This window comes from Annulohypoxylon truncatum (assembly GCF_022578515.1).
Source record: "Annulohypoxylon truncatum strain CBS 140777 unplaced genomic scaffold F4807scaffold_36, whole genome shotgun sequence".
NCBI lineage: Eukaryota > Fungi > Ascomycota > Sordariomycetes > Xylariales > Hypoxylaceae > Annulohypoxylon > Annulohypoxylon truncatum.
The window spans coordinates 385,243-404,445 of NW_025953822.1; the positions used below are offsets into that span (position 1 = coordinate 385,243).

At 48.4% G+C, this 19,203-nt stretch overlaps 5 protein-coding genes across 5 annotated transcripts; 4 read left to right on the forward strand and 1 right to left on the reverse strand.

Annotated features, from left to right (window-relative positions):
- The first annotated feature begins 196 nt into the window (after positions 1 to 196).
- On the forward strand, positions 197 to 1,624 carry F4807DRAFT_440403 (uncharacterized protein). The gene is made up of 2 exons (XM_047999293.1): positions 197 to 908; positions 964 to 1,624. The coding sequence occupies exons 1-2, from the start codon at positions 461 to 463 to the stop codon at positions 972 to 974; spliced, it is 459 nt and encodes a 152-aa protein (XP_047850751.1). The 5' UTR covers positions 197 to 460; the 3' UTR covers positions 975 to 1,624.
- An 836-nt stretch (positions 1,625 to 2,460) lies between these two features.
- On the forward strand, positions 2,461 to 3,452 carry F4807DRAFT_440404 (uncharacterized protein). The gene has a single exon (XM_047999294.1). The coding sequence runs from the start codon at positions 2,662 to 2,664 to the stop codon at positions 3,280 to 3,282; it is 621 nt and encodes a 206-aa protein (XP_047850752.1). The 5' UTR covers positions 2,461 to 2,661; the 3' UTR covers positions 3,283 to 3,452.
- On the reverse strand, positions 3,453 to 4,779 carry F4807DRAFT_440406 (uncharacterized protein). The gene is made up of 2 exons (XM_047999295.1): positions 4,288 to 4,779; positions 3,453 to 4,200 (listed from the first exon to the last, which is right to left on the reverse strand). The coding sequence occupies exons 1-2, from the start codon at positions 4,516 to 4,518 to the stop codon at positions 3,736 to 3,738; spliced, it is 696 nt and encodes a 231-aa protein (XP_047850753.1). The 5' UTR covers positions 4,519 to 4,779; the 3' UTR covers positions 3,453 to 3,735.
- Positions 4,780 to 12,465: 7,686 nt separating this feature from the next.
- On the forward strand, positions 12,466 to 14,070 carry F4807DRAFT_453618 (glycosyltransferase family 31 protein; the record flags this gene model as incomplete). Its single annotated transcript, XM_048000484.1, has 2 exons — positions 12,466 to 12,555; positions 12,640 to 14,070. 2 exons carry the CDS (start codon positions 12,466 to 12,468, stop codon positions 14,068 to 14,070), a joined length of 1,521 nt encoding a protein of 506 aa, XP_047850754.1.
- A 1,412-nt stretch (positions 14,071 to 15,482) lies between these two features.
- Positions 15,483 to 18,739, forward strand: F4807DRAFT_241911 (BRO1-domain-containing protein). The gene is made up of 3 exons (XM_047994289.1): positions 15,483 to 15,926; positions 15,982 to 16,687; positions 16,748 to 18,739. The coding sequence occupies exons 1-3, from the start codon at positions 15,681 to 15,683 to the stop codon at positions 18,436 to 18,438; spliced, it is 2,643 nt and encodes an 880-aa protein (XP_047850755.1). The 5' UTR covers positions 15,483 to 15,680; the 3' UTR covers positions 18,439 to 18,739.
- The last annotated feature ends 464 nt before the right edge of the window (positions 18,740 to 19,203 follow it).

Genomic DNA, 19,203 nt, shown 5'->3' on the forward strand with positions numbered 1-19,203 from the left:
GAGCCCCAATTGTCATTATGGCGTCTGAGCAACGGCTCGGGCAATAAATTATCTCTGATAGTTCAGCTCGGAATCTGTTCATATGTGATGGGAGGTGATCCAGGTAGGTTACATGTGCGTGAATCATTCATCCTGGATGACAGAAAACCTACAGTGGACCTAGAAATTGCAAGTCGTGTTCCGCAGTTGAGGAATGGCCAGTAGCAGGAAATGATATATAAACATATTTTTTCCAATGGACAAGCTTATCAAACGCAATAGCCCACTACGACTATCATCTCATCTTTTGTAAGTACATACCGCAAACAGAAGTCCTATACTTAATATTCTTATCTCCCATTCAGCCTAGGAAACTGAACTGCGCACTGTTCAGCCCCACGCCAACACTATATCGCGTATAGACCAAGAAATTGGAAATCCTATACTGACTACTAAACAAGTCCGACAGCGGTTTGGCGAGATGGAGCCCAAGAAAGTTAAGAGCAGACAATATTTCACGGATGCGATGGCCAAGCTCGAAAAAGCCATCCAGAAAATGAGGATCTCCGACCGGACCACAAAAGGTTTCTCCTTCAACGACCTACCCGACAACATCAAGCAAAACATCTTCGAGATGGTTCAGTCATCGCCTGGCTGGGTCCATTTGATATTCGAAAAGGGGCAACTAGTCGGGTTTGACGGCGGCAGTCGGGAGATCTACGTCAACAGAGAGTGGAACCAATCTCCTATCCTTCGACGAGGCCTAAGCCGAAGCGATCAGTTCAACCAACTCAAGAATGCTCTCAGCACAAAAGGAACCGTAGATGCCGGCAACGGAAATCGCCAACTGCATCACGCGGGCATCATAATTCTTCGGCACCGGCGCTGGCATTCGTTTACCGGAAACTCCATTAGATCGGGGCACGGTACTGTCTCTCTTATTAGAAAGTGCCATCGTCTGGCGCATGACTCTCTAAAACATACAAGACCTTTGATCAACCACCCCTCAACCCCGAAGGACCAAAGCAAAGCAGTTCCTCCGGTAAGGTTGTCTTCCGACTGGGTCTTCTTCGATGGGAGGGCGGTCATGAACTTCCAGGACCCGGCTAGGTCTCTACCTTACGTGATGACCGAGATCCGGACTGCCGTCTTCAGAATAGGAGAATTATTCCATTCCATCAAACGCAAAACGGATGGGGAAGAGGGCGCCGATTTCGTGTTATCCAGAGGTTCGCGGGTCGAAAACCTTGTAGTCCTGCTGGGAAGGTTTCGAAAGGAGGTTCTGCCTGACAAAATAGGGGTCATTAAAGCCTACCGAGTCGAAGATGTGGATGAGGAAATCGATAAAACCGGAGAACCTTGTATGAATGTAACGGGGTATTCGCCGTCTGAGAGCTATAGGATGAGCTACATCACGAAGGCTTGGTCGAGGACTATAGTTAGGAGACGTTGCAGACAACACGCCTGGTTAGAATCTCCGGAGGGCAGACAATGGCTCTCATGTTCTTTACACAACAAATCAAATACGATATCGAAGTGGCTAGCGACCGAGGAAGGACATAAATGGCTTAGTTCCAAAGGCTCTGAGTTCCTTGCGTCCGAATCTGGTTGGTGGTGGCTGGCGTCAGATCTCGGATACCCTTGGCTCGAAAGCCGGCAGGGGGTGGAATGGCTTAACACCGAAGGTATGTGGTTCCTAAGTAGCCCACAGGCCTTGCTCTGGGCGAATACTAGTATTTCTGGTGGCAAAGCCCAGAAGGCCTGGTTCGAGACGTCTGCTGGGAAAACATGGGCATCTAGAAATTGTCCTAAAGGTGTTCCGCCAATCCCTCCGCAGAAACCAACCGGGAAATTACCGAAGGATTCGTTCATTGATCAATCTTTCAATAATATTAACTTCCAAGGATGGCGTTTTGTGAGATGTAAGGACATTGCTTAGGGTCTTCCAGTTGCCCATACTACCTAAGAGAAAGGAACAGGAACGAATAGGGGTAGAAGCGAAGTTTATTATCTCTATTCACCAGCGGAACGATCGATGAAGTTTGATGGACCATCATAAAATAGTTTAGCTACGATAATTAATCATTCTACAATGTCAGGAAAGAAACCTTTTGCTACTCACCTACCCATCTGGGTATTCAAGGATGACAAAGCCAGACGTGCCGTCATCCATTTCACCTCCCTGCATCAGCATTCTCGTATCGAATAGTTCAAGAATAATCGCGAAACAGATTTAGAACTCGAATACAGAGTAGAATCTGATTTTCTATCTCGTATAGGTCATCGGCTGCTTTTTCATACGTTGTTTTTAGGAAAATTGAGGCTATTTGAATTACCACATAGGGGGGTTGTATGCAGCGCAGAGCGCAGCATGAGTCCCGAACAGGCATTCCTTATACGACCATGTGACCAATAGTACTGACGCCCGCTCGATCTTTAGATGCGATGTGACGCCTTGGAATCTCGTATTCTAATTACTGTATTGCAGCCGGTGAGGTCCTAGGTGATGGTGATAGGAGGACGTGGAAAACGGAGTTCGATAAATGAAAGAACGAGGAGAAAATCAATATAAAAGCTGAGTTGTCCACAATAATATATCAATAACTACCTCTAGAGCACCTAACAAGTAAAATAGCACATCCAAACCTCTTAGCAACCAACAACCGCAGCACATCCTCCAACATGGCCCGTCTTCTCCCCATCCTCGCGACAGCCTTCGGCCTCGCCCTAGCGCAAAGCAACTACCCCAACCAATCCGCACCCTTCAACCTCGTCCTCCAAAGCTCGAACGACACTCTAAACGGGCAGAAGCTCGCGGCCTGCCACTCAGGCGCGCTCATAGAATCCCTCTGCCTCGACACCTCGGTCTCGACGCCCGAGTTCCAGACCTTCTACTTCAACGGCTCGGCGCAAGCGCCCACGACGCCGGGCTTCCTGCCCTCGGGCCTGATCACCTGGACGTTCACGGGCGGGTCGCCGCCGCTGACCACGAATACGGCGATGCAGTTCCTCTACAACGCGGCGTCGAACCTCGCGTTCCCGCTGATCTGGCCCTCGACCGAAGGCGCGCAGCCGGTCTCCTTTACCGACGAGGGGCTGCTGGCCGTGGGCGCGAACACGAATGATGCTGTGTCGCCTCCGCAGCCGTTTGAGAATGATATCGAGTATTTGGCGGACCGCTGGGCTATCTGTGTCACGTACTGGGAGGGTTATGGATACACGGCTCTTCAATATGTTATGGGTGATAAGGAGCCGCAGAATCCGAGCTGTCAGCTCGTTACGATTAAGAGGGTTTACGTGTAGTCATCTGGCTCGGGATTGTAATGCATGATGAGAGAAAAACACAGTCACCTCTACGAACTAATATTTGTGTACGTTAGTACCTCCCTAGATAATCTTTTAATAGTTGCCCTAGCATCTTTATACCCTCTTTAGCTTAAGTGACTAGGCATAATATATTCCTTTCCCTTTATACTTGAATCTGTTATGTTTTTCCCCTCTTATGTACATGTAATGAATGAAAGATGGCTATATCTCTTGTTGGTTAGAATAACCCCTTAGCCCCTTAAATCTACCTGTGCAAACCCCTGACAATACCAATTCCTTCCCAATGCAGATATCACATATAACGAATGAATACAACTAATATCACTAAACTCCGTCAGCCAATGCCATGCCTCATATGCCCCTATTTCCGAATGTAGCCAGCTACCAACCATACTCCGCCAATGCTCTATTCATAACCACCGTCTTTCATCAACGCGTCTTTGGTGCCGCGCAAATCTTATTCGCCTTAAAACACCCCTTACTTTCGCCAAGCGAGTCCGGCTCGCCGCTCAAGCCATCAAAGATATCATCCAAGTTAAAATTGAAATCCGAAACACCACAACTCTTGCCGATCCAGTCGCCAAAGAAGGACACGGCGTCCAGCCCGTTCTCAACGAACGTCTTGGCGCCCTCGACGGCTTTCTCGACCGCTTCAATCGAGGAGCCGCCGGGCACCTTGTCGATGCCTTCCTCGACGAGGGTGACGACGGCCGTCAGCATGACGGCGCAGATGACGTTGTCCAGCTGCGACAGGCCCTGGATGACGACGTCGAGGATCGCGCCCGCGACGGGCAGGTTGCACACGCAGGTGCCCGGGGTCCATAGGTTCCCGTCGTCGTCTTTTTGGATCGTGCTTGGGTCGATCTGGCTTTGCGGGACGCCGGGGCCTTGACACTGCGGTTGGAAAGTCTGGCGTTAGTTCCGGTTTCTCTTGTGGAAAAAATGAAAGAGGTAAGAAGGAGGTAATGATGGCAAACTTACTCCGACGGCGTTGGGGTCTTGATTCGCATTTTGGGTGGGACACCAGGTCATGCATGGAGCGAGCTCCTTGTCCGTGGGACCGGTTGTGAAGTACGACATGCAGATGCCTATCCTGCCGAAGTTGGCTATCGTGGATGCATCGTCACGGGGGAAAACCGCCGCGTAGATCGGGTTGATCTTTCCGAGGAGGAGGGTGGTAGATAGGGGAGAGAATAGCGAAGTGGGTTTCATCTTGTAGGAAAGAAGTAGCGAGATTTCTGATAAAGGGGGATATTATGACGAGCCTCGTAATCGGGTGGATGTACGATTTAACTGTCTCGATCTAGAATATATGGTAGTAACTTTATATAAAAACATCGAGCTGAGTCTGAACTTCTGAAGGTCGTCCCTTACTTAAGCCATACGTTATATATAGGCAGGATTAGATTATTAGATGAAGTAGTGCCTACTATAAACACAAGGGAACCAGGTCATATGGAGACATCCTGTTAGTCTAAGAGGCCCTGACATTACAATTCTACTTATTTAATATATCTATTTTGGAGTTTTGTACCTCATGACTGAGGCTTATCCACCTTGGCAACTCAATATACTCACCTTATAGCCAGCAGAAGTGTATTCATGTATAGATAGCCTCAGTTAAATGCAAGAGAATCCTACGGAATGGTCTCTACCCGTGGTCTACTCTATAGAAATTTGGATGATGGACTGAATATAAAAAATGGAAAGTGTGGTGATTGGAGAACTGCGTCTCGTAAGGCTATTATTATCATATAGGTTGGATATATTAAAAAAATCGCTGGCTAGCAGCAACAGAACCAGCACGTCGGCGGCTGTTTCGAAACAAAAAGCAGCTGACAGCCCCCAAGCCCTATCGTAACGCCGAGCGCTTAAAATCGGATCGTACATACGCCGGGAAGGGATATCCGGAAATAGAAATCGGGAGCAGCAGCGCGACTCCTGATTCGCCGGTCCTCCGCACAGCCCCGGCGAAGGCGGAGGGCGGCCTCACACCGCATTGCATCCGGAGAATTACCCCATATTTCCTTATTTACACTCACTGCCTCCCAGGATCTAGGGATGCCGCTTCTTGGCATCGTGAAACAATAGAATATGCCTATCAATTATAGAATGCCTATCGAGACTGCTCGCCCCAAGTATCACAGAAACCTGTCTAAGCGATTTGTCATCCATGTTACGTCTACGCTTATTGGTGAACATAGTGAGATAACTTAGCATCTACTCTTTTCTATGGGCTGGTAAGATAAGGGAAGCTGTAACGTGCATCGCCGGAGGGATTTTGACTACGAAATTGCTCGAGTTGAAATGTGCTTATCGGTGGGTAACCTTTACCCCTTTTGCAATGCGTACGTGTTCAGCCCATTTGCTTGCATATTTACGAATCTATATGCGACTAGATGAGTCTGGGCTCATTACGTGAGTATGTCGGGGGTAAAGTTACTATCACGCAGCTTGAGCAGGAAGTCGACTTCTAGCACCTTCATGGACTACCCCACGGCACCCGAACGATTTTACAAACCAAACAACCAATTTCCCAATGCCAAGGACTTGCATCCCCGTCCTCCATACGCGTCGTTGGTCTCGACCATGTTCCACAATTCCCGGCAGATCGCCTCATGCGCGGCCGAAATGCTACAGTCCCTCTGGTGAGCTCCAACTACACCCTAAGTGGAGTAACAAAGTAGCAACACAACTACTGTTCCCATATCTTATTAAGATAGTGTCGAATTCCTAAGGCATTCTAGCTGCTTGTGACGGTAGCACCGACTATTACACGCTTCCTACAATAGATAGCCTCATCAAACTGTAAGCCGCACTTGATATGAAATTATACTTCGAGATACATGCCACTAAGTTGACTAGTTCCATTGTTATCATATATCAAAATTGAATAAACAAACATCATATTATCGATCTTTGTCATCATCGACGCAAACTCAAGCAGACCCTAGGCTCATACTAAGAATATTGAGTTTTCATTGCATGGCACATCACATAATCAGACACGACAGGTACTCCCCACGTCAATAACCGAGTTTACTACTGGGGACGGGTAGGTACTCCTATCTCATCAATTTCTATTAGTCGAGGAGGTTTGCCCCTTTTAGCGACATGTCATCTTGTGTACCCTGAGATCGTAGTTTGTAGTGTGGGTATGAATCTAAGCCTAAGACTTATTTCCATGCCTTAGTTGTATAGCCAAGGACCTGCGCTATTGTCATGAAGACGTGATTACCTAGCTTACTTCTACTATCGCAAGTTATTTTAGATTATTCACTAGATGATGAGGTTAGACGAACTTGCTTAGGTAGATCCACCATTCCGGTGAAATTGACGGTAATTGCAAACTAGCGCAGATATAAAGGCCCGTCTGTAGGTATGTATCGTTTTTTTGTTCCAATATAAGCTAGGTAGGGCTCTTGAATATGCTAGTTTTACCTAAGGAAACCGTCCTTTAGGTCGCTAACCAGCTACTAAGAAACGTGGAGACCCTTCATTCGGGTTGGAGCATAGAGTATAGCACGATTATAAAACCATTAACGCCGTCTCTTACTTGAACTCAGGGGCTAGTCACTTCGACATCGTAGTTAGAGCCTCCTAGGTAGATCGCCGCTAGGTTTAGGTCGCCTCCACACTTTTCCTCTGACACTGGCCCTACCATTTGTATGACTTACATACGAAACACTATCACGTAACAAACAAAAAATGGGCGAGGAACCAATATTTATAGCGATCATAACGTCATTACTCTCAGCTCGACCGCAATGTAACTTATAGTCTGTCTCAAAGCTGAGGCGGAAGTAGATTTAGGACGTTCGACTTGGATGATAGTAGTCGCTTGGCAACCTGCCCAGAAACGAACTCGAAAATCGGAACAAGCTAAGGTCTTGTCGGTAGCGAAATAGGCGGGGCTAACTGAACGGCGGTATTTGCTAATTGCAACGAATCTCTTGCGCTACGTTAGTAGTTCACCAAGAACCGTCGTCGGGATGGCGGAGAATAAACAGCTCAACCAGTTTCAAGTACATGTGTTCTATTCCCGAACACGTGGAACATGTCTAGCCTGGTTTATTGTCCTGTTACACTGCGAAATATCCGGGGTAGAAGGTGTAGCATGTTGAGTAAATAAGCGATATCCATGTCCCCGATGGTCTGTCTTATGGAGTCACAGGTATTAAGGCATGAAATCGCAAGTTATCGAAGTACAAGTACATATATGTAGATACTGTAGGATCCGCGTGCTACCAACTAGATGTCTCGCAGCGCAAGTGGCATGATAGATCTTGGGTAAGATATCATCCACCAACAACAATAGGGGTCTGGAAGAAAAGCTACCGAACGTGGACGGGGGATCCTCGTAGTTGCAAATCGTGACCGCTTCCTGAGGGTGTAGATGGAGTTCACACCTCCGTCGCCGTCGTGGGGGAATGTGGATTGAACCGCGCCGAGCCCGAATTGTTCCTGCAACTCGCGTTATGATCAACGGCGGAGAGGACACTTTATCAATCTGATGACGGCCTTCTTGTTAGGGTGCAAAGAACGTGACCGATCGGCGGTGCTATTACTTTATTGCTGATGTTGGATCAGAGATCGACCCGTCCTCAACCCACCGAGTCGGTCCTAGTTAGTAAACCCCCTCCGTGTTTCATATTCAGGCTCTGAGTGGTGCTGCGAGCCAGTCAGAAGACGCCTACACAGCCATGGCGCCACTGGTGCACGGGGGTGTTGTAGATCCTCTAAGTGTTCAGCCGCCTTCCCTGTGGGCGCAGGGCCCCAAAAACACATGCTAAAGAGCCCTGTGCTTGCTAACGGCTAGCCCGGTCGGCGGTTGACAAGTTGTCAAATCCAATAGTAGCATCCCCCCTGATATGCTCCCTGGGGCGGAATTGGCGATCTTACATGCTTGTACAGATACTACAGCTGCGGAAGCGGTGCCTGAGGCTCCGTCCTTGGCTGATGGACGCCTCCGGAATCCTAGCGGCGTGTGAATGCATTTGCATCTGCCCGATATGCACCGTTATTTTTCGTTGAGATAAGCCAACCGATTTTTGCATACTAACTAGTCGGTGACAAGACCGAGAGTAGCGTCTCTTACTGGACTGAGGTACATATTCGGTGATATCGTGGGGATCTCCAATCCATCAACACAACTGGAAGGTCAGGTAGCACGACTCAACGTAAAAAGGGTAGGTCAACTTGATGTGGTCCAGGTCGTCCTACATTCGATGCCGAGCGATCGAGTGGTGGTGTAAGCTCACACCAATCGCAAATGCGGAAGAGTACCAGACCTATGGTAACATTCTGTGCGTCAGGACCACCATCACACCTGTCCTCTGTCAGAAGCTTATTTTACAAAACGCTGGATGGTGCCCTTTTTGGGACGATTCCAGCTTCGACTATGTAAGATCGAGGCTGGTCTAATAATAATTCCAATAGTAACTTTTTAGCCGAATCCACCACATGGTCGATGGTCATGCTTATCTTGACGAACTGGCTCGTTGCCTATTCGTGCTTTAAATCCCTTCCGTCCTGGTCGCAAAGAGGAACTGCAACGATGTTTGGGAGTGCACACAAGGCACATTTCACGGCGGCTGGATGCGTACAGAATTGTGAGGTTTGTCAGTACTAACCAATCATGACGGCTCGTCGGCAATTGAGCCATCTATTAGGCACATTGCAACGGGTTTAGGCGTGGAAGATTCGTCCATAGAGATTCGATGAGCTGCCGATGCCAAGGCCCTTTTAATCACTACCGGGACATAGTGCCCTGGCAGGACTGCGAAGCTCTGGAAAAGCGGCACATTTCCAACTGCTACTTCTCTACACCAACAAGCGTACCGAATGTTGTATGTACAGATTTAGAAAAACAATATAAGCTTCTCTGATATTGAGTAATCGAGTCGCGGCTCTTCTAGAAGCTCTAGAAGTTTTACAAAGCAGTAGACGATACTAGGTGTAGGTAACTTCGCGAGAACACGCTCCAAGCGGAAATATCGAGTGGTTCATTCGTTAGTCCGTCCTATCGTCATCGTTGTAATCTTGGAATTCGTGGGCGCTGCGATAGTGGACTCGTTGACGGAATTGACCCCCTGATCTGCGGCAGTGCCACCATGATGGCGAATGAGAAAAAAGTTGGAATTTCATCTTTCATTTCTTAATTTTCTAAAATCGGGTCTAAAAGCGGGTTACCTTGTAGGATCCCGCAGCATCGGAGATAGGACCGTCTCAATCGAGAAAGTAACACTTCTCCATTTGAAGCGCAACCTTTGTGTCAGTTATCGTGATGTTCCGCGATTGAAAATGTTGACAAACCCTTCACTGATGGCACCGTGAGGCCATATTCATTCGTAAGCCGCGCCTCTGAGCTAAGACATGAATATAGTCGGTAGTAGAATAGAGCAAGTGAAAAAGAAGGGTGGTCAAGTGAATTGTTGTAATCAAATAAATCTGGCCGAACTAGAGGACGCCAGGCGAGACATTCGAAACGAAGGCCCCACAGCTTACGAATGCTTTCCCCTAACGGTGGTTAAGGGGGCGGGCGGGTTGGAAGCTGTAGAAACAAACGACGTAATGATCTTCAGTGCGGCAAGCCCATCTAGGGATACCCGACAAGGCTAGTTCGAGATGGACATTTAAGTGTCTGAGTGCTTCAACTGGCAAGTTCATGAAGATAAGGATTATATTGCCGCGAAGTCTGGAATCGAATCTAGAAAAGAGAGTTTATATGCGATGAAAAGAAGCTTTTTCGAAGCTCGTATCTAGGCCTTTCAACTCAAGTTGACTCGTCTAATGTTCTATTAAAAACTCGGGTTATATTGGGTACGCGTAACCTTCTTCTCAAATAGCTCTAGACACATTTGAGAGAGCAAACATGTGGTAGCGAAGGACGGAATACAAAGTCGATAAAGACCAAACACATCTACATATAGAAATGAACAGCCTTTTACTCACACACCAGTCTGGCGGTAACATCTGTAGTAACGTGGAATCGTGAATAATAACATAGGTAAGTATGTGCACACGGTGGTCACGGCAACTTGCCATACTGACGTATATCTGTTGCCTTTCTCATATTTGGTCATATTTGGTCAGCCAGTTATGCTGATGCTTCTAAATCCGGACGCTAGTTCATAACTCTTCCCTTCGTGTTGGAATTTAGGTCAATCGTACAGGCAACCGATGGCGCAAAGATCGCCACAAGTACCGCCAGCCACGCTTATAATTCGTACATATTATCGGAGAAGGGCACAATCCTACCAAGGAAAGATGACGATGACGGCATTTCTCTCAAATCAGCCTGAGTAACCCACCCCTCCACTTGGTCAGTTCTTACTACCAAATATACCAAGTACAGCATGAGGAATCTGTGCCAGATGTACATAGTGAGAGCAGACAGTGAGGTTACGGTATTATCCGTCAATGCAATCCGGCCGATATGTGTACGCGGGCGTACAGTACGCAGCCAGTACGCAGCCACGCCTAGGGCTCAGGGCCCACGCATGATCCAAGAATCAAGAACTTGAGCACGATTCTAAGCCACTAGTATTCGGTCATCCTTCTCGTTACTATGTAGAATTTCCCGTACTGCCCGTATTTACAGTAAATAGTCAACATCCATCAGCGACTAATACGACATCTTGCAAAGCCGGCTTGCATTACTCGGTATTGGCATTGCTTGTCACATATCTATCTAGCACTGTTAGCAATACATCCATACTGTATCGCGAGTTGCGAAGATCTACATACAGCCTGTACAGAAAAGCACCCGACCGAGGACCTGTTGGTTGCAAGTGAGAGGCCTATGAAGCAGAACCACTCCGACCGCTGTTGATCGCGTCGAAGCGTCCTCCTATGTAATTTACGCATATAATTTACGCGTATCAAAGCCAATTGATCTCAATGAATACCATTGACGCTCATTATAGAATGACCCAATAAAGGAATACGCCCGCCAACCTAAACCTGTATTATACCTAGCAGAATCGTCAACGGCGTAGGTAATCAAACTATGCATTGTAGTTTAGTGTGTATAGTAACGAATTTAGCGACTCTAAAAACAATCATGTCATTGGAACGCATTAGATCGCATAGTCTCAATTGCCTCTTTCCTCTTCTTGGAAGTTGAATGCCTGATTGGTCCTTAGCTCGTCCCGCCCCTCTTCCTTATTCTCTTTTCCTGGCCTTTCAACGTCGCTCTCTCCTTGATCTCTCCTTGTCATTGCAGTTTCCGGTTTGCCCCCTCCAGGGTTACCTAGTATACTAGTACATAGTAGTATACGACGAAGAGAGAAAGTACCGCATACGACGAACTCTGCGCATACACTGTACCCCAGCTGCATCGTGGGTATCGACCGTACCCCTGTTTGGGCCACGGATCTAATACCAATCCCTGCAACCCCAATTTATCAAACCCCTAATCGCCCGCGCCCGTTGCATTCGTGACCATTTAGCACTCGCGTACCTGCTACATGCGCTGCGGTATTCCCTCTACTAGCTTCCGCTTGTAGTACGGAACCGACCCCCCCTGTCAGGCTTTCCAAGCTTGTCTGGGTTGTTTCTCTTCCAGGCGTGCAGGCGTTCGCTCTCACCTATTATGTACGGTACATAGTACCTATTGTACCATCCATCCCTTCCCTTGATTGATCTCTCCTTTTTTTCCCTTTTTACTGTCGAATTCCTCCTTCCTCGTCCTTCGCTTTGTTTTTGTCTTTCTTCCTTCATCACTGGAAAATAATCTCATACATTCACCTTCTTTGCTCCATCGTCTCGATAGGCGCCCTACACGTCAAAGGGTGCGGAGCCTTTCGCCTTCTTTCAACCTTCGTCTCAACTTTTCCTCCCTTTTTGTGTGAGGCGTCATTCGTTACCATATTACGTCGAGGTTGTTGAAATAGTCAGCAACCGGTTCCGAATAGGAACAGTTCCACTGACATAGATTGTCAGCCGTCACGCCCGCATGCCAAGACAACAGACACGGAATACTCTGATAACCGTCATTAAGTAGCTGGGACGGTTGATAACAATTTTTGGATAAGCCCACAACAAATCAGCTGTTTATAACTAACGACGCCCTGGTTTTCCCCTCCTGACAGACAAGTCATTGAGGGAATGACGATGGGAGCAAAAATGGCCTCATCGCATCAGAGGTTCTTTAGCATGCGGAACCCCTTCTCGAGATGCGTTCTCTTCGCCGTCGCATTGCTGCTGCTGCTAGCTATAACATGGAAGTCCGACCGTATAGAAGATGTAGGATCGAGGATAGTGAAGGCCGCCTCAACCCACAACAATAAGGCCAGCGTGCCGCAACAACCCCTCGGCGATGCTCCTCAGGCGTCCGACAAGGACATCGCCCCGGTGTCGAACCACGTGATGGATTGCACTGTCAATTCTACCCACATGGGTGAACTGAAGGCCAAGTATGAGCTTGGGGATACCTTCCAGTATTTGAAGCGATATGTTAAGATCAACCGCCAGCCCATTGCTCGGAAGTCGATCACCAAGCTCACTCAGCCATTCCTCCCCAACTCCTTCACCACGGTTGATTTGCAACACCCGAGCACCTACGGGAGCGAACAGTGCATCGAGCCTCTCCAGGTTCCCGTTTCCGAATCGCCGTTCCCGGCCACCGGTAACCTTTCCGACTTCATGTTTGGCGTGTCAACTACATTCAAGCGATTTAGCTCAGATAAGACCAGCCCAGTCAATGAATGGACATACTGGTTGACTGATGGCAAGGGAAACTCCAACGGTGGCAAGTTGATTCTCTTGTTGTTGGACGCGACGGAAGACCAGATTCTACACGCCAGGACAATCCTGCACCACGCCGGAATTGACGTTGACGTTTACCATTCGGATTCGTCTATGGAAATGGCTGTTCGCTACCTCACTCTCATTCCGACCCTATACAACCACCCGGAACGTGTGACGAAGAAGTGGCTCGTGTCGTGCGATGACGACACCTTTTTCCCTAGTGTCCACGCATTGACCAAGAAGTTTGAGGCTTATGATCCCAATGAGATGCTTTACATTGGCACTCTATCTGAGGATGTCAACAATGTTGACCGCCACGGATCGCAGGCTTTTGGTGGCGCCGGTGTTTTCCTGTCGGTGCCACTGGCTGCCCAAATTACGAAGGACTACGAGACTTGTAAGACTGACGAGAAGATTCATGAATCAAACTCTGGTTGGGGTCCTCAGGGTGATATTCTTCTCCGTAAGTGCATTTACGAGAACACGGATGTGCGTCTGTCAATCCTCCGTGGTCTTTACCAGCTGGATCTCTACGGTGACCCATCTGGTTTCTACGAATCTGGTGTCAAGCCCATCTCTCTCCACCACTTCAAGGGCGGTGGGTGGCACTCGGCTCTTCCCTGGGAGTACACCAAGATCGCCCACATTTGTGGCGAAGACTGCACTCTCCAGCGATTCCAGACCAGTGATGACTTTATCATCTCGACCGGTTTTAGTGTTGCTCACTATCCTCTGGGTACAAACTTCAACCTTGCTCAGATGGAGCGGACATTCGCTGCCGCTCCCCAAGACAAGGGATGGAACTTGGACTACGTCTTCGACCCGCAACGCCCTAGCCTTTTGAAGACCGGCCGCAAGATTAGCTGGGACCTCCAGGAAGCGCGCGTGAACGAGGACAACACTGTCAGCCATACCTACGTGCGGAAGGCCAACGACTGGAGATGGGTCGACCGAAACGGCGAGCCGATGGCCCAACTTGACGGTATAATAGAGCTTGTTTGGATCCCGTAAGGAGACAACGCCATCGTGTTGGACATGACATAACGATATTAGACGACGGAATAGGAAATGGGAGATGTTTCATTCATCTACTCGAGTTGGAGAGGACTGGATTGGAAACCCGTGCCGGAGTTAGCTATGGGATATAGCAACAAGACTCCTTCACTGGTGCCATCGAGTCGCCATTTATCTACCTGGCCCTTTCGAAATTCCTGAATATCGATCAAGTTGACTAAACGTGATGACCTCAACGTTTTGCATGATGGTTGCGTTCATGGGAGCGGATTGATCATTTTGCATTCTCGCATCACTATTGATCGCAGACCGTTGAATACCTTCTTGCACTACCTGGGCCCGACTTGGCATTGGACAACCGTTTGTCATTGTCAGCCTCGTTCGCGTCCAGATTGTACATTTACTAGCGCTGGTTACCGCACCCGACCCGTCGAAAGATCCCGATAATGCATAATACTCTCAACGCAGTCGATCCTTTTTTTCCCTTGTCATCACCTACAGGCCCCCTTGATTAGTTTCGCCAGAGAAACCATATACCTACGAAATACTTCAAACTCCACTTAACGAAGCATATCGAACTTGGCGTCAGTGGCGATCACGATGGTCGTACACAGCATTTGCACATGGCATTTTATTTCATCTCGGTATACCGTCTGAGGATATCCAGCCCGTTTTTGGGAGCTACATTCTATTCACTGGGCCCGCTTTGTATCATAGATTTGTTGTGCGGGTAGTGGAGTTACGAGCATTAGATGTCTAGCGGGGAACACGATACTGTTCATTGCGGAAAAAGAGAGCTTCAGGTTGGCAATTTTGGTGGATCTTTTCTTGGAGGTTTATGGTGGTGGTTATTATGCGCCGTACTGGAGGACGTCGCCGACTCGGAATCGAAGTGCTCGAGACGAAGTAGGCGAATGTGCCGCTTACGGCTGTACATATTTAGATAGGCCAAAAAAACATGACCAAAACATGATTCTTGTCTTGTGCTGAAAGTGACTTAATGAAATGATTATCAGAATAATATGTATATCTTGGCTTATGAATGTATTGAACACATGGAAGATTTGAGTATGCGGCTAATGGACTTTTCTCATTGAGAACCTACATAGTAACTGAAGCTATCATAGAAATTTAGTACTGCCATTATGTTAATACATTTTCCAAGTGCATATTCAACAAATGTTCCATTAAGAGGGAAATCGAGTTTTTCATAGCCTTAGGATCAACATCCATATCATGACAATCCTTGAGTTGGTAAGTACGAGCTTGAATTCAAGGGAGGCTTCTGTCATGATGAACGATGGACGACCTAAAATAAGAGTTCAGGTACGCAGCCAATGATAGGCATAAGGGTAAGTACCAAGTACCTACAGGAGACAGTGCCCCGCACCCCACCAAGCAAACGGGAGCCCAAAACAAGTCGAGTTTCTTGTGTCGGCAGGCGGGATGAAGTCATTTACCTAACTTTAAACATCTGATTGCACAAGGTTTGGAGGTAAACGGGATGACAATAATCGTATCTGTATCTCGACTCTCTTTTCCGTAGCAATCATCTGCTGTTTCTCTTTACTACCCGAATCCTTGCTTCCGTCATACCCGCGTCCGCCATGCAGACCAATATTCTCGCGGTCCCTTTCCGCAAGGGAACCCAGCTCTCGCTGTCGACAGCCATTCGGCAGTACATATCTACCAAATATGATCAGCATCCTGACATGTTTCGGCAAGATCTGGAGGTGATCGACGCGCTGCGGCGCGACGCTGTCAACGTGCGCGAGCCGCATCCTAGCGGTGTCGCAAGATTACAGGCCTACGCCGGACAACTAGTCTGGATCGGTGGAAAGTTCCCCATAGATGTACGTTTCCTTTGACCTCGTCATAACCCTTTACTTACACTGGCCCTATATCTAGATCGGCGCAGACTTCACATGGTATCCCGCCTTAGGATACAATACGGAACGACCTATAGTACATAATAATCTGAAATTCGAACTTGCCAACATCCTATACAATATCGCCGCATTATACTCCCAGCTAGCTATAGCTAGCAACCGGTCCAGCACGGATGGGCTCAAAACCGCAGCGAGCTACTTCAGCCAGTCGGCGGGCGTCTTGACACACTTGAAGAATGAAGTTATACCTGAACTGCGGACTGCTCCGCCCGAAGATATGGATGAACACACCTTGGACTCCTTGGTAAAACTGCAGCTTGCTCAGTCCCAAGAATGCTTCTGGCAGAAGGCCGTTATGGACGGTTATAAGGATGCATCAATTGCGAAGCTATCCGCCAAGGTGTCCGATCTATACAACGAAGCGGGCGAGGCGGCAATGAGATCAGAAGCCATAAGTAGTAGTTGGATTCACCATATGAGTGCGAAACACCACCACTTTGCTGCTGCTGCTCAATATCGCGCAGCCTGCGATTGCCTGGAAAAGCGAAAGTACGGCGAGGAGGTAGCAAGGCTGCGCGACGCTGTTGCGTGTGTGACTGAAGGACTTAGGGAGAGCCGTGGGGGCTACTTGCACAAAGCAGTAGTGGAAGACTTGAATGGACTCAAGAGGAGAGTAGAGGAAGACCTGAAGCGGGCGGAAAGAGACAATGACGTGATATATCTAAGTACGCTTTCCTTCATAATACACTGATGGGAATTAAAATCAAGACTAACTATTGGCACAGATCCAGTACCGCCAAAACAGGAACTCAAGATTTTAGATCGAGCCACTATGGCGATTGCACGAATACCGCCGCAGGTGTCAGCACCCTTAGACTATCTAAGCGAGAAGGGCGAGTTCGGCCCCCCTCTCTTCACCAAGCTTGTCCCATACTCCGTCCACATTGCCGTCTCTATCTATGAAGAGCGCAGAGATCGCCTTGTAAATCAAAACATTATCGAGAAACTCGAAACACTGAATGAACGGATCCATGAGATTTTGTCGTCACTCAACCTTCCCGGTTCGCTTCAGGCTTTCGAAAAGCCGCTCGGTCTACCAGGAACACTAGTTCAACACGCCGAGGAAATTCGCCAGGCAGATGCGTTGAATCGGTTGCAAAGAAGCTTCGCAGATATCGACAAATTACGAGCTTCTGATTTAGCTATATTCGAAGAAGGCAAGAATCTATTGCAAGCAGAAGAGGATGAAGATGTCCAGTTACGTAGAAAATACGGCACAGATCGGTGGGTCCGACCCGAAAGCCGTTCTGAGCCCGATCAAGGCGCAAAGCTCTGGAATCAAGTAAGAGATGCGGAAGGATGGTTTGCAAACAGTGAGAGCAGCGATGCGGTTGTACGCGACAAATTCCACAGCATTGAACCCACATTAGCAGTTCTCAATGGACCGGATCGTGGCATATTGGACTTCGTGCCCTCATCACGCCGCACTGAAATTCCAGAAACGCTCAAACCATCGATTGGTCGTTTACGTACAGCTTATAACAACATAGCTCGTCTTGAGGGTCGTCGTCGTAGAAAGGCCGAAGCTCTTCGTGAGAAAGCCCGTAGTGACGACATCAAGTCCGACATCCTCGCCGAAGCAGCACGGCTGGAACGCTCCCAAGCAGTAGCGACCGCTATTGTGCCTGCGCACTTCGAGGAATTTTTCGAAAAACGCCTAGACTCGCGTTACGAACCTGATTTGGAGCTCGTGCAAGCGGAGGGTGCCGAGCAGGAGAAGCTTGTCACAGAACTGATAAGGGTGAACCGTGAATTCGAGAGCCAGAAGAAGATGGTGGGCGACAAAGGCAATAGAGAGAGGGAGCAGGCTCTTCAGAAGCTCGAGAACGCCTATTACAAATATAAGGAGTTGGTTAGCAACGCAGAGGCCGGGCGCAAGTTCTACAACGATCTCAGCCGTATAGTAGGCGGTTTCCGAGACGGCGCGCGGAACTTCGTGGCGGACAGGAGACATGAGGCACGCATGCTCGAGGACGAGCTAAATATGCCGCCGCTGGGCAACCTGAGTCTAGGAGGACAGCAGAGCCATATACAACAACCAGTGCCGTCGGCCAGTTCTTCCACGTACGGGTTGGATGACGGCGCAGTTTATCAGGGCCAGCGACAGCAGCAGCAGCAGCAGCAGCAGCCCCAGAACTCCTTCATGACACCACCGGCCCAGCCTAGGCAGCCGGTCCAGAGCCCTCCCGAGGCGCGCATCCAGTCGTGGGCGCCGGCCGGCGAGACGGTGGCCCCGCAACCGCAGCCGCCGAGGGCGAACCCCATGCAGAGCGTGTGGAACCCCGGCGCCGGCATCAAATTTGCTAGCACGCCGCCCGTATCCGACGCTGGACAAGGCGGAGGAAGCAATACGCAGCAGGACAAGAGGGCGGTTAGCGGGACTTGGGATCGGAATAGCGCGATACGGTTCGGTTAGGAAGCGAATACGTCGCGTCGTCGTGGTCAGGGGCCGGGTTGATGAGGAATGACGGAGGAGGTATGAGGTGTGGTGTATGGCTTGGGCGGTTGTGGTGTGCATGTGCTTGCTACTGTTGAGAAGTAATACATATTATACATTGAGATGACCGTATTACTTGTTACGTATAATCACCTACTCATTCATTGGAATAGGTATGCTATGACTTGAGTGAAGTTTGATTTGTCATCTCTTAACGAGCAATCTTTGGAAGAGTCATACAGAAAAGTTCTGTCATACTTATTTAGTCGGCAGTTCTGCGATTATCATGTTGCTATCAGTACCTAGGAGAGGGAGTGTTTTTAGGTGACCAACTACCAGGTAAACATAGAGATCCGCTTTTACCCCTATTTCCCTAAATGCCACACTAGGTATGGTCCAACATCACCATATTGCATAGGAATTGCAAACCGACAGGGAAAATAATGACACAAATGAGTTCATTGCTTGATGGAAGAAGACTTATTAATTTATTACTTTACAATCCGTAAAACGTCCAAACGTGTCAGAATGAATAGCTAGATATATATAAGCACTTACCCTCTTCATTACTGCCAACCTACCTGCTGTACGCAACTCACATTTCCCTTCCAGTCAGGATATATTCACGAGAAACTCGGTCCCCTCCGTTCTCCTTAAGCTTTTGCTTTTGGGACCTTCATAACCTACCTACTAAAATGGTAATGTCATGATCACTTGAAATCTACCCCTTACGTAGATAGCACC

Coding starts and splice junctions, on each gene's coding strand:
- F4807DRAFT_440403 (XM_047999293.1), top strand. CDS start 461: ATGGAGCCCAAGAAAGTTAAGAGCAGACAATATTTCACGGATGCGATG.
- F4807DRAFT_440404 (XM_047999294.1), top strand. CDS start 2,662: ATGGCCCGTCTTCTCCCCATCCTCGCGACAGCCTTCGGCCTCGCCCTA.
- F4807DRAFT_440406 (XM_047999295.1), bottom strand. CDS start 4,518: ATGAAACCCACTTCGCTATTCTCTCCCCTATCTACCACCCTCCTCCTC. Junction 4,201..4,287: donor AAGACCCCAACGCCGTCGGA/GTAAGTTTGCCA, acceptor TTCCAACCGCAG/TGTCAAGGCCCCGGCGTCCC.
- F4807DRAFT_241911 (XM_047994289.1), top strand. CDS start 15,681: ATGCAGACCAATATTCTCGCGGTCCCTTTCCGCAAGGGAACCCAGCTC. Junction 15,927..15,981: donor GTGGAAAGTTCCCCATAGAT/GTACGTTTCCTT, acceptor CCCTATATCTAG/ATCGGCGCAGACTTCACATG. Junction 16,688..16,747: donor CAATGACGTGATATATCTAA/GTACGCTTTCCT, acceptor CTATTGGCACAG/ATCCAGTACCGCCAAAACAG.